This window comes from Vicugna pacos, chromosome 29, assembly GCF_048564905.1.
Source record: "Vicugna pacos chromosome 29, VicPac4, whole genome shotgun sequence".
NCBI lineage: Eukaryota > Metazoa > Chordata > Mammalia > Artiodactyla > Camelidae > Vicugna > Vicugna pacos.
Window position 1 is genome coordinate 22,127,953 of NC_133015.1, and position 14,490 is coordinate 22,142,442.

Here is a 14,490-nt window from a genome sequence, read left to right on the forward strand (position 1 = left end):
GTGTCCTCTCTACACTGAGAGGGAAAGCCTCGCTGGCCCCTTAGTCCCTTTCACCCTCGTCACTGGGAAGAGTGCGGAGCGCAGATTAGACATCCGGTAAGTGTCTGCTGAAGGCGTGCGTGGATGGATGGATGGATGGATGGGGTTAGTTATTTCCACCAGTATCTCACGTTAATATAACTCATTATTTTAGTAGGGAGCAAGGTCCCCCACCAACAACGAAAAAGTACCTATACCCTGTAGAACTTTGAACTTCAAAGTTGCTGGTGAAATATTTAAAGCCTGGTATAAATCAAGAGCAATGTGCAGCTTTCCGTAGCAACCATCTGTGTCTTACAGGCAAGTGGGTGAACCGCCTCTGGAGAATGGGTGGGTCCCGTACCTGGGCTGCGCGCTGCAGTTTGGGGCCAACCCCCTCGAGTTCCTCAGAGCCAATCAGAGGAAACACGGTCATGTGTTCACCTGCAAACTCATGGGAAACTACGTTCACTTTATCACCAACCCCTTGTCGTACCACAAGGTGTTGTGCCATGGAAAGTACTTAGACTGGAAAAAATTTCACTTCACTGCTTCTGCAAAGGTAACCAGCTTTGCATTGATAAGCCTTTGGTCTGTTTATGTTCTTCCTGTCAATCTATTTAATCATTCTGATGCACTTAAATTTGAAGTGAGACATGTTAAAGAGGGTTACCCTCACAGGGAGATTCTTACAAACGCAATAAATCAAATTAGACATACTTTTTTGGAACTAATCTTTTGAAAAAGCCAAAATAGATATAAGACTGGTACAAACTCACACATGTGAGTGATTTCTACGCAATCCCCAGGGCACACGCAGCTGCTGGAAACTTAACATTGAACAATTGTTTGATTTCGTGAAGGAATTGACATTTTGGCATCACTTAGATGAGATCTAAGAGTCTCTTGTACAGAGGAAACAGTGAATTCATATTCACTTAGTCTCTGCAAAGAAATATTAGACATGGTTTCTGCTACTAAGTAGCTTAAAGTCTGGTTAAAATACATGTACATAGAATATAAAGGAGACCTAATGATCTAGAAACATTCTTGATTAGAACCAAATTCGTGTGCAAATAAATGCAGATACAAGAGAAAAATAAGATACAGAAGACTAGAGTGGCTGTGAGGGAAGTTTCACCAAACACCTGGGACTTAAACTTGGCCTTGAAGAGCATGATTGGGCCATTTATTTGTAAAGTGCTATGAAATTGTATGTGGGAAGGCCGATTCCCCCACCCCCTTTTTTTTTGGTATCAAGGAGACAGTTATGAAAGCATCTGATCTGTGTTTCAGCCATTTATGAGTCTTGAGTCAGGCTTACTTTATTTTTTCACACGTTCGTTTACCGTCAGGCATTTGGGCACAGAAGCATTGACCCGAGTGATGGAAACACCACAGACAACATAAGTAAAACCATCATCAAAACCCTGCAGGGCGAGGCCTTGGGCTCCCTCACAGAAACCATGATGGAGAACCTCCAGCTTGTCCTGAGAGCCCGGCTGGTCCCCGAACCCAAGGCGGCGGCCTGGGCGACGGAGGGGATGTATTCCTTCTGCTACCGAGTGATGTTCGAAGCTGGGTATTTCACGCTCTTTGGCAGAGATCTTACAGGGCAGGATGCCCAAAAAGCACTTATTCTAAATACCCTCGACAACTTCAAGCAGTTTGACAAAATCTTCCCGGCCCTGGTAGCAGGCTTCCCCATTCACGTGTTCAAGACGGGACGCCACGCCCGGGAGAAACTGGCGGAGGGCTTGAGGCTGCAGAAACTCAGGAGGAGAGACCACATCTCGGAACTGGTCAGGTTTCTGAATGACACGCTCTCCACCCGGGACGACGCGGAGAAGGCCAAGTCGCTCCTCGCCGTCCTCTGGGCGTCGCAAGCAAACACGATTCCGGCGACCTTCTGGAGCTTATTTCAGATGATTAGGTAATTAGCGACTTCGTCATGTGTTTATGTTGGTTGAAAGCAGAAGTTCAACTATTTTAACTTAAAAAAAAAAAAAGACTTGCAGTACCTTCTCATGCTGTTAATCAAGAAGGTGGCACTCACTCTTGTAAGTGTATTGGCTCATCCAATCCTCCAAAAACATGAGCATCTCTGACTGGTAAATGCATCTTACGGCAGCAGAGACACCCCAGGGAGAGGCTTGTGTTGGTCCAGGGTCAGTGCAGGCTGCCTGCACCCAGAGCCCTCGCTCTTAACCCCAGGTTGTTCTTCATGACGCCTCCTTACGTCCACAAATTTGGTCTTAATAATCATAAAAATACACTTGCGTGATTACTGGTGTCCCGTGAGAAGGACAGTACCTGTACCTGGTGCATCGACTGTTTTCACTCGACTAGTAATTCCTGTCTATTTGACCACCTCTGATAGCTACGAATCCGTCATAATACATTATTATTGATGGAATTTAGCCTGGTTTTGCCTTTGAAAAGTGTGTATACCAAAAAACCTACATGCAACGTATATTTTGCATAACGTGATTTCTTTCCCAAATGTTAATCTTCGGGGAATTTGACCTTCAAAAGGCTCTTAGTTCAGTTGAGTTGGGTGTTTAGCATCCCATAGACACAAAGTTACTATTCCATAGGATTGGGAATGCCAAGGTTCCATCGATGGCTGGTAACTTTGCGTCTTTAATATAAAAAATATTTTTAAAGAATTTTAGGTACAAACAATCATTACAAATCTGTCACAAATGTTAAATGTCTTCCAAAGTTTTTGCTTAAGAAAGCTCCGTCTGGAATAAAGTCATATATGTACAGCAAGGTTACAGCACTGATTTTATACCATGTAGGCGACAGCAGCCACTGTATGACAGTCACATAGACACTTACCAGTCAAACGTTTCTGAGACTCAATTTACTGTGATGTGTTACAGGTTACATCACCATGGCCCTGAGGACCCGGTACACATAAGGCACTGAAATGAAGTCGCATTCATGTCACAAGTCAAAGTGTTAGAACAAACAATTATCATATAAATAGAAAAGCTGTGCTTCGTGACATCCTGGTGTGGATTTTAAGAGTACATTTAAATTTCCTTTGTCAATTTAGCCAGTACTACAGAATTGTTATTTTAAATGCAATTTTCCTTCTCCATTGCCATGCATTTGACTAATTTAATCCTTAATAGAATCATTTATTTAAAAGTCTGGCCAAAGTCTTACTTCTATTTAGCAAGACCCTGTGAAGGCAACGATTCTTGCTAATATCCATGGACTTAAACACAACTACAAAATAGAGTGAAAAATAAACAGGAGCACCCCTTCCCCAACTTCTGCAGATCCTGACTGTCTAGTTAAAAGAAGGGGAAAATGCAGGCCTTTTGGTAGAGAAAAGAACTTATTTTCTGTACATTTTTTTTTCTTAACCTTTAACAGGAACCCTGAAGCCATGAAAGCAGCTACTGAAGAAATAAACAAGACACTAGAGAACGCTGATCAAAAAGTTAGCTTAGAAGGCAATCCGGTTTATCTGAATCAAGCACAGCTGGATGACATGCCGGTGCTAGGTGTGTTGGCTGTGTTCCGTCTCACTGACTGCGTCCCATCCATAGGAATCCTCAGTACATGCCTTGCACTTACCTGTTGTAGGCATTATACTAGGAGTGTTGTCTTGTGACCCTCCAGCTGTCCTGGGACCCGGGACGATGACCATCTCTGTATAACAAGGGAGGAAACTGGTTACTGCTTGTTACGAGGTTAGGTTCCTGCCTGGGATGGAATGGTGGAAGCAATGGCAGCGTTAATGTGGGACGCTTGACTGATATGCTCAGCCACCTCTCCGCAGTACCCCGCGCTGCCTGCTTCCTTCCTGCGCTTGCCACTAACTCTATCGTTAATGGGAGCACACTTTCATGAAATAAAAGGGGAAAGGTACCATCGTGAAACCGCAATTAGCTGCGTGGGTGGGGTGATCGGAAGGTTATTACATTTAAAAATGATTTGCTTCTCTGTATTTTATAGAAATCCTGAAGTGCTCTGTTTATATAGTAAGAAAGGGTTCCCTTTTTGTTTTTGTGAAGTTTCTCTAGAGGGAAGAAGCCAACACGTGCTTTCAGGGGCAGTGTGTCCTAGTGGGAGGGACCAGGAGGCAAGAGACACAGGGTCCACTGGGGGGCGCTGCCCTGCCCTGGAGACCACGGACATGTCCCTTCACTTTTGGGGGACTTATTTTCTCATTTGTGAAAAAGGTGCTGAAGTGCCATGCTTTTACACACAATCATGTGCTGAGCACTTAAACCATGACAGTTAAAAGGACGGAGGCTGGAAGGTCAGGAAGCAACTTCTCGTTTATATTTTAGCTTTTGTCAGCATGTTCCTTTTGTGCCTTTAGGTCCCTACCAGAATGCAGGGAATTATCTTACACCAGAGATCGTTATGATAAAAATGGGTTCTTGCAAACCCCGAAGTGGAGCTGCATTAAACATCTGGAAAACTATTTCTAAATAAAAGTGTTAGTAGTATATGGAGTGATAAACTCGAAAGTGATAAACTTTGAATAATTCACATATCTGAGTTTTCCCAGTCATATTTGATGTCTAGCATCATGTCAAAACAAGATTATCTTTCCTTAAAATGTTGGAAGTCTAGTTCCCATTGATGACAAAGAAGATTCTGTCTTTATCAGAAGATTCTTAACTCAGATTATCAGATTAAAAATACATTAAGATATAACTGAATCTTGATCACAGCGTCATGGTCACAGAAAAGAGTCTGGGAAATTTTTATCTGGCCAGCTTCCCGTAGTCTGCTCAGCTTTGTGTTAGAGGCTGCTAGAAATGTGTCAGACTCTGCATTATGTGGCCTTTAAATACTTTCTTCTCTCTTCTTCCTCCCTCGCCTCCTTCCTTCCTTTAAAAATCTTTAGACAGTATCATCAAGGAGTCTCTGAGGCTTTCCAGTGCATCCCTCAACATCCGGACAGCTAAGGAAGGTTTCACTCTGCACCTCCAGGACGGTTCCTACAACATCCGCAAAGATGACATCATAGCTCTTTACCCGCAGTTAATGCATTTAGATCCAGAAATCTACCCAGACCCTTTGGTAAGTGACTGTTCATCAAAGCTCAGTATCCAGGTGACATCGACCCATATTGAAATAGAGAGGAAATTTACCACCACAGAATTGATTTGATCATTGAAACCACAGGATTGCCTCCTTTATTAGGTGAAAAATTCATGTTTTGGAAAATTTGGACGATGGCTTGATTTTTTAATCTTTACTCCTGGTGTTTGTTATCACATAATCTCTACTAGATTATATCTGCAATTGTGATAACACCATTGCTGCTGCTCTTCTTCCTAAAAAGATTCTGCTCCCAAAGCCAGGAAATTAGAGGCTGGTGTACTGACTCCTCTCGTTTCTGATCTGAATCCTTCTGTCTAGTTCTGCCAATCAGAGGGAGGAACTAGTCACCCAGGCAGGACGGGACGCATAAAGCTTTCCCATCCCCATCAGTTCTCCTTAAGTTCCTTCCTCATCAATTTCTGATTCAAGGTGGGGTATTTGCTAAATTACGAAAAGACTGTATTAAAAAAAAAGAAAATTACTCTTTGGAGCTTCCAGGTTAAGAAAAAGATAAATTCCTTTAAAATTAGCTTATAAATTTATTTTCTCTGTATCTTTGCTGCAGACTTTTAAATATGATCGCTATCTTGATGAAAACGGGAAGACAAAGACCACGTTCTATAGTAACGGACTCAAGTTAAAATATTACTACATGCCCTTTGGGTCAGGGGCTACAATATGTCCTGGAAGATTATTTGCTGTCCAGGAAATCAAGCAATTTTTGATTCTGATGCTTTCCTATTTTGAACTGGAGCTTGTGGAGAGCCAAGTTAAATGTCCCCCTTTGGACCAGTCCCGTGCCGGCTTGGGCATTTTGCCACCGTTAAACGACATTGAGTTTAAATATAAACTCAAGCAGCTGTGACTGTATGGTTGGCAAAAGAGGACACCTGATGATGTAACAAGATGGAAGAATGCCGTCACTCATCTGTCCCTCCGGACGGTGGCGTTTAGCGGGGGTGGAAGGGACGCAGCAGGTGCAGTTCTGTTCACCAACGCTCGCGTGTGAATCTTAACATTTTGGTGATGGTTTCCAGATGCTATTTCAGGATGTGCAAGTGAAAACAACTAGTTTCCAGAAGCATAGTAATTTGTTTTCATTTGAGTAAGTTAGTGAATGTTCAGTGAGCCAGGGACCGAACTTCATTATTTTCAGAGGAAAAATCTTCCCCACCCCTCCCCGCCCCCAAGAATGAAGATGTTCCAATTGGCAGAAGTTTTTTTTTTTTCCTAAGGAAACAGCTTTACTTTTATAAAAGCCACCCAACAGTTATGAAAGAGGTACACATTCACGTTTTAGTGAAACTGCATGACTTTTTGACCAGATACGGAGTGCACATATATATTATAAAGGACATTTTAAAGGACTATATCATGCCTTTTAATAAAAAGAAAATGTTTTTCAGCTTTCCCTATACCCAGTATTCAACGCTTTTAAAATGACGAGCTTGATGTTCTGAAAACATTAAAGATGGTTTTAGCATTTTCTCTTTGTTTTAATTTATTTTTGCTGGAAACTCTAATGTCTATGTCAGGTTTCAACCATCTTGTCTGTACCTTCACCATATTAATTGGAAGGTTTTTTCCAGAAAAGGCAGTTTTTCCGATATTACTAAACACGTACCTATGAAAAGAATGTAGCTCTCATGTGATATATTTTAAAATTAAAACTGGATGAAAATGGCCATCTAAAAGCTTTGGATACGTGTCCATTAAATGTGTCTTGGCACTGTATTTTATTTAAATACTTATCTTTAAATGACTTGTAGTTGGAAGAAAAATAAGGCTATACGGTAGTGTTTAACTACTGTGCACAACAGTTAGGTAGAATATTTTAAATATTGAGTTATCAGCTGTAATATTGTTATTGCTATTTCTCTATCTATTTATATAAATTATATTTAACTTTTTCCTTGTACTACAAATATTAAGAATATATTGCAATATTTGATAATGTTGAAATGATTCACCTTTCAGAAATAAAAGTGTGAATTTTTGTTTTAAATTTTTAAATATTCCCCATGTTTAAACCATTCACCTACAGATAAACTGCAACAATTTTGCTCATTATTCATCTCTTAGAAGTTTAGAAAAAGCAACATAATTATTCACTCAAAAATCTCCACACTTCATAAAATTCTTTAAAGATTTTGTCTTGCTATTTAATATTATCATGAAATTATCTCCAATGTAAGTTATTTTTCATATCAAGAAAATGAAACTCAGCTCAAGATTAACAAAATTCTATTTTATGGAAAATTGTTTTAAACTAAATTTCCAGTGTGGTTTCCTAATGTATTTTATACTGGCATACTGTGGACCTATTGTGGGTTCCAGATCACCCCAATAAAGCAAGTCACATGAAGTTTTTGGTCTCCCAGTGCATGTAAAAGTTATGTTTTTACACTATATTTTAGTTTGTTTAGTGTGCAGTAGCATTATATCTAAAAAAAAGTACATATCTTAATTAAAAAATACTTTATTGCTAAAAAGTGCTAACCATCATCTGATAGCCTCAAAATTGGAGTCAGTCCTCCCAAACCTGCCACTGCTTGATCCACTCAGTTTATATGCTCTAAATTCTTTGCTGTCACTTCAACAATTTTCACAGCATCTTCATCAGGAGTAGACTGCTTCTCAAGGTACCACTTCACTCAGTCGTAAGATCTCCTCATCCATTCAGGTCTCCACAACACCGCTGCCATTAGGCCCCATCCTCAGGCCCCTCTGCTAACCTAGTTCTCCTGCTGTTCCCACCACGTCTGCAGTCACTGCCTCCACGGAAGTCTTGAACCCCTCGGAGCCACCTGTCGGGGCTGGGAGTCAACTATTTCCAAGCATCTCTTCTGTTAATACTGGTATTTTTTACCTCTTCCCATGAATCATGAATGTTCTCAATGGCAATCTAGAACAATGAACCCTTTCCAGGAGATTTTCCATTGACTTTGCCCAGATCCAGCAGAGGAACCCCTGTCTATGGCAGATGAAGCCTTATGACATACGTATTTCTTAAATAATAAGACCAGAAAGTCAGAATTACTCCTTGGCCCATGGGCCTCAGAAGGACTGTTGTGTCAGCAGGTGTGGGAACACGGCGACTCTCACTGTCCTTCTCCAGCAGAGCTCTTGGGTGGCAGGTGCGTTGTCGGCGAGCAGTCATATTTTGAAAAGAAGCTTTTTTCTGGATAGTAGGTCTCAACAGTGGGCTTAAGATGGTCAGTAAACCATATTGTAAACAGATGTGCTATCATCCAGACTTTGTCGTTTCATTTACAGAACACAGGCAGAGTAGATTTGGCATTTTTTTTTTTAAAAGCATCATTCTTAAGGGCCCTAGGATTTTTGAAATGGTAAATGAGCATTGGCTTCACCTCAAAGTCACCAGCTGCTTTAGCCCCTAACGAGAGAGTCAGCCTGTCCTTTGAGCTTTGAAGCCAGGCAAGGACTTCTCCCCTCCAGCTGGGAAAGTCCCATATGGCATGTCCTTCCGAAACAAGGCTGTTCTGTCTACACCGAAAATCTGCTGCTTGGCGCAGCACCTCCATGAATTATCTGAGCCGGATCTTCTGGAGAACTTGCTGTAGCTTCTGCATCTGCACCTGCTGCTTCACCTGCCCCGAGATGTTCTGAAGATGACTTCTTCCCTTTAGCCTCATGTACCCACCTCTGCTGGCTTCACACTTTCCTCATGTGGCTCCCTCACCTCTCTCAGCCTTCAAAGAACTGAAGAGAGTTAGGGTCTGGCTCTGGGCGAGGCTTTGGCCTAAGGGGATGTTGTGGCTGGTTTGCTCTTCCATCCAGACCACTAAAACCTTCTCCATCTCAGCGGTGAAGCTGGTTCACTCTCTTATCATTTCTGTGTTCACTGGAGCAGCATTTTTAATTTCCTTCAAGAACTTTTCCTTTGCACTCACATCTTGACCAGCTGTCTGGTGCCAGAGGCCTCGCTTTCAGTCTGTCTCAGCTTTCACGTGCCTTCCTCACTAAGCGTAATCACTTCTGGCTTTTGATTTAAAGGGAGAGATGTGGGACTCCTCGCTTGAACACTTAGAGGTCACCGGAGGGATGTTAAGTGGCCTAATTTCAACATTGTTGTGTCTCAGGAAGTAGGCCCGAGGAGAGGGAGAGAGACAGGCGAGCAGCCGGCAGGTGGAGCAGTCACAACACACACGATGTTTATTAAGTTTGTTGTCCTGTATGGGCATGGTTCACGGTGCCCTAAAACAATGACAACAGTGACATCACAGATCACCTCAGCAAACATACTAATAGCAACATTTGAAATATTGCAAGAATTACCAAAATGTGACACAGAGACACAGAGTAAGCAACTGCCGTTGGAAAAATGGCGTCGACAGACTTACGTGATGTGGGGTTGCCACCAACCTTCAATTTGTAAAAAAAAAAAAGCAGTATTTGCGAAGCAGAATAAAACAAAGGGCAATAAAAGAAGGCACACCTGCCCCTTGGTGGATGCGCCCACACCTCCTTCCACACCTTTATTCTTGTAGAGCATGGGCTGCCAGTCCACAGCACTGGGGGCCACAGGGCCCCTCTACCTGTGGTTTTTATATTTTTAATTGTTTGGGGAAAAAAGCAAAATAATAATAATATCTCATGACACATGGAGACTACGTGAAGCTCCCCTTCCATGACCAAAGTGCAGTTACCTGGCGACACGGCGCGCCCGCCTCCCTGTGTTCTTGTCCCGGGCCGCTCTCAGTCGAGTCCAGAGCCAAGCGGTTGCAGCAGAGACTGCATGGTTGGAAAGCCTTCAATGTTTACTATCTGGGCCTTTGCAAAAAAAGCTTGACAACTCCCGCTGTAGAGCAATCCCAAAGGCTAGTTTGTCTTATAATTTAATTAACTTTAAAAAAATGCACCAGTGTATGAAAACTTTTTTCATTTTTTTAAAAAAGCGTGTTTGGGGACTACAAGAGAACAAAAACCAGATATAATTTTCTTTAAAAATATTTTTTTGAATTGAAGTATAGTTGATTTACAATGTTGTGTTAGTTTCAGGTGTACAGCAAAGTGATTCAGTTGTACATACATTTTTTTTTAGATTCTTTTCCAAGATATCATTTTCTTGTAAACAACCTTAATTTAGAACTTTATTGAAGGCTAAACCGTCCCATTTAGACAAGAGATCTTTATTTGAAACAGGGGCCTAAAATTAAAAAAAATATTATAGTAACTTAGGGTAAGGTCGAATGGGCCTAAAAGAGATTTTAACAGCTAAATTAATTCAGGGTCACTGTGGTTTGGGTCCAGCCTCAAACACTTCACACGTGCCATCTCAAGGGACCCTCATAAGAGTCCTGCCGGGTGCCTGGTGCTCTGACCCCTCTGTTCCAGAGGGGAAAGGAACTCCAGGAAAGTTAAGTCCTGACCCAAGGTGATGGGGCTGGCAAGGGGCAGGACCGCAGTGTGGCGGAATTCACCCGGCCCCCAGTCCAGAGCCAGCCCTCTTCACTCTGTGGTAAGTCCTAATGGCAGACAGTCTTGACACAGGTTGCTGAAGACAGGCCACTCAAACAAAATACATAATGTCATTTCTGTCCTAAGATCGGCACTGTTGGGAACACCATCTGGCCAGAGGGTGAGGACCCTCAGCTGCCACACTCAGCTAGTCCAGCGTCGCCAGGGTGCTGTGGACACCCAGCTTGCAGTGACTCTAGCCACGGCCACGTACAGGATCGCAATGTTATGCTCTGCTCTCCTTCACACAGGAAGGCCTTCCCCCAACTCAGACTTGTTCATTTGGAATCTCACATTGTTCCTCTCAAGATCAGTGCAAGACATCTTCAGGGTGGTGGGATGCAGGCCTTGGTCTCATTAATGGATGATGAAATGCTGAGACCACACTCAGCCCTTTCTCGCTCACCTTGGGTGAGACGAGTCAGAAGCTCAGGTTTAGACAGCAGCACTGATGCTCCACAGAGCACTGTGAACCATTCGCAGTCACTGGTCTCAGCTCTTATTTTAGTTAGAAACTGAAAGCTGGTAAAGGAGAAGTGACTGACTTAAGAGGACTGCCCAGCAAGTCACAGGGCAGGCTTGGGTCTAGAACCCCCTACTTGTATAGCAAGTATTGTAGCCACTAAATTAAACCAAATAGATTTAACATTAGGGACCCTGCCCTCAAACCAGAGGTCCCGCAAAGTCCATTTCCTTATCTCTAAAGTTACACCTGAAAAAAATTCGAAAAATAAAAAATATTCAGAAACTTCAACATTACTACATATTTACAAGATCCCCTCTTCTATTGAAAAAGGTTTATAGACCAACAAAGGTTCCTAGAGGCTCAGATACCCCTAAGGGCACTGATAATTCAGCGATAGCAGAGCTGTGACGAGATCTGGTTTCTTCCTTCCCCAAACTGGGCAGATTCAACATGGTTTTCATTAGCTCAAAGCCTGAGCCTGGAAAATAAACTCACATGATGCTCAACTGTCACTTTACCATTGTTGTCCAACAAGCAGTTTCTATAGTTCAAAAATGTGTGTGTGTGTATAAATATATATATATAAATTATAAAATATATAAAATATAAACATATATATATAAATATATATATAAAATAGGGATGTATAGAAACTGTTTAAAAATTTTTTTCTATTTATTTTTGAAATCACCCAAATTAAATACAGATAAATTACTTGGTTTATTTTGAAAAGCACAATTTCATTAGAAATACAAATACAAACTGCTGACCAATTAAGTTAGTAAGCATTCACCTGGTATGCCATAACTTCTGAAAATACCAGTAATTACTCAATTGTAATAATAATACTGTGTGCTCCACAGAATTGCAACGTAAGCTGAAACATTTTAAATACTGTATGTCAATCTTCTTAAAAAATGAATCCTAAAATATGGATTAAGTACAGATTATTTTTCTGTAACATAGCTATCAATCTGAATGTTCCCATGGTATTTTATCTTATCTTTATTTTATTTTTATTTTTTATTCAGAGTTTTTCTTACGGTGTGTAGGTGAGAACATGGTTGGGGGCAGGGGCAGGGACCCTGGTGAAACACCCCTCAAAGTGCTCTGTGCTGCCACTAACACAGCCTGTCTGCCCAGGGCTGCCCCCGGGAGGAACGAGCCTGGACCCGAGGGCCAAGGTACCTGGGGAGGGGTGTGGGCATGGAAACCCGCCCAGCAGAGTCAGCAGTCGCTTCTCAGAAATTTGGCTGTAAGGACATTTGCTTCATTACTTTTTTGGAGTGAGTCCAGGGAACTCCAGCCCCACAAGGGGAGTGGTCCTGTTTTGTTCGGTTCGACTCTCCCCGCAGCTCCTACCTGGTGTGCCGTGCGTAGTAGGACCACGCAAGTCCTAAGGCTGTGGAGGCGGGTAGTAACGATTTGCGTGGGGGCGGTCTGCACTCTGGGTCTCTGTTTCTGAGTCCAGGCGCCGACACGCCGCAAGTGCTTTATTTGGCTGCTCTGTGCACAGACCTTTCTGCTTCTATTGATCTTCCCTCTATTAAAATATTAGGAAAGAGTTACACACAGAATTGAGAACATGGCTGGCCTGCGCTCAGGCCCACGCTGCGTGATAAGGCGGGTTACTCTCTGCTAAAACCAAAGGTCCGTCCGAGGGTCTCAGAGGCAGAGGGGGCACACTCTGCAGGGTCAGAGGTAGGAAGTGGAGCAGAGGATAGGAATTTCGTCCTCCTATTCGACCCCTAATTTACTGAACACCCTGCATTTATACTCTATTTTGTTATTCTGGGAAGTTTCAGAGACATCCAGCCTGCTGAGGGTCCAGGCCAAGTTTTGGTCATAATCAGGCCTTTGCTTGAGGCCGGGGAGGAAATCCACTCTTCGTAGAGTTTTCTAGGCTGGAGGGTGAAGCAGTAAGGCCAGCCACCTCTTAGATTCCTGTTCTTAATACAATTAGGACAAGCTGCTCATCTCATAGTAAAAGCTTACTGCCAAAGAAGCAGCGTCAGGATTTATGACTTCTTTCAACTCAACCACGTTTATGCAGTCCCAACTTACCAGTAGTATGTTCCAAAGACTTACCTGCATATAGAATATTTGTAACTCAGAACATATTTTATTGAAGAAACTGTTAAAAGCGTAAATTCCCAGAGAAACACTCATTTAATCCATAACATCACGAGAGTCATTCGATTTCGAATAATTTTGCAATGCGAAAGAAAAGAGGGGGAAATGCTGTTGAAATATGAATACTTTCAATCAACTAAGAAACAGTATTAATCTACCTTGAGAAAAGACGTCTCAAAAAGGGAACAGGAGATGGAGCACGGCAGTTCTGAATGGCTCGTCTGGATATGTCAAAGGTGGCGATTTTGCAGGGGGTGCTGCAGAGTCAGAGCATCTCCAGGTCGTGGACACTCACTTATTTTGTAGCTAAGGAAGGCCGGAGGCAGACGGTACTCCTTCTGCCTAGACAGTTCCGGAGGCTGGACATCTGAGCAAGGTTCACCTCGGCCTCTCTCCTGGGCCTGCAGATGGCCGTCCTCTCCTTGTGTCCTCATGCGGCCTGTCCTCTGGGCCCACCCATCCCTGTGGGCTCTTCCTCTCCTTCTAAGGAACCAGTCCTACAGGCATAGGGCCTTCTGACCTTGTTTAGCCTTAATTACCTCTTTAAGTGTCTATTTCCAAATACAGTCACAACCCGACAGGGTCAGGGTCAGATTCTGAAAGACTGGGGTTAGGGTTAGGGTTAGAGTCACCTTCTGAGGGACTGGGGTTTGGGCTTCAACCGATGAATTTTGGGAGGACACAATTCAGCCCTGACGAGCAGGGAAGGAGAGGAAGCAGGAAGAAAGTCAGAGAGGCCGTAGTGCTGCCCGGGGGCCGGGGGACAGGGTATGGTGCACAGAGGAGCGCTTGGAGTGGAGAAAGCTGGGAGCTTTCACACAGGTAGGGTGGGGGACAGGGCTCCTGAGCCAGCCTCCAGCTCCCCTCCGTGTGTGTGCACGCAAGCGTGCAGGGTTGACTAGGAGCACGATTCTCATCCCTGTGGGTTTCACTTCTTCCTTCGGGGCCCTAAATGCCAACACCATCACACATGGGCTCCGCAAAGGGCACTTCGATCCCATTTTCAAAGCCTTGAATAGGAGGCTGGCCAATGGCTGTGCGGCCCCCAAGGAGGGCAGGCTTCCCAGTGCCCATTTCAGACACACAGGGAGCAGAGAGCAGCACCGCACATGCCTGTGGGTGGCTCTACAATAACACGATGCCTTTCAGGGGTGAGGGCACTTAAAGTGTAGCCTCTACTGGCAGGAGGAACAGACTCCATTCTACGTTAGAGGATCTGAAGGGGTGATGGGTGACACTGCCCCATGTGAGTGAGGATGTCTTCCCGTTTTAGCGGCAGTGCAGAAAGCATTTGCCTCCAGGCTCAACAGCAG

At 43.4% G+C, this 14,490-nt stretch overlaps 2 protein-coding genes across 3 annotated transcripts in view; one reads left to right on the forward strand and one right to left on the reverse strand.

The window, feature by feature from the left end:
* Window positions 1–6,789, forward strand: part of CYP7A1 (cytochrome P450 family 7 subfamily A member 1) — a 36,331-nt gene extending 29,542 nt beyond the window's left edge. The window contains exons 5-9 of the mRNA XM_072951662.1: window positions 340–580; window positions 1,374–1,951; window positions 3,409–3,539; window positions 4,898–5,073; window positions 5,663–6,789. Coding sequence (XP_072807763.1) covers window positions 340–580; window positions 1,374–1,951; window positions 3,409–3,539; window positions 4,898–5,073; window positions 5,663–5,962 — 1,426 coding nt within the window. The 3' untranslated portion in view covers window positions 5,963–6,789. The remainder of the gene's footprint in view (window positions 1–339; window positions 581–1,373; window positions 1,952–3,408; window positions 3,540–4,897; window positions 5,074–5,662) is intronic.
* A 771-nt stretch (window positions 6,790–7,560) lies between these two features.
* The window catches only part of UBXN2B (UBX domain protein 2B), a 45,082-nt gene continuing 38,152 nt past the window's right edge, over window positions 7,561–14,490 (reverse strand). The window contains exons 16-17 of one of the 2 annotated variants that reach the window (XR_012065493.1): window positions 12,407–12,587; window positions 7,561–9,315 (exon numbers count right to left, since the gene is read on the reverse strand). The gene's annotated coding sequence lies outside the window, so the exon portion shown is untranslated. The remainder of the gene's footprint in view (window positions 9,316–12,406; window positions 12,588–14,490) is intronic. The other variant, XR_012065494.1, reaches the window with a different exon arrangement.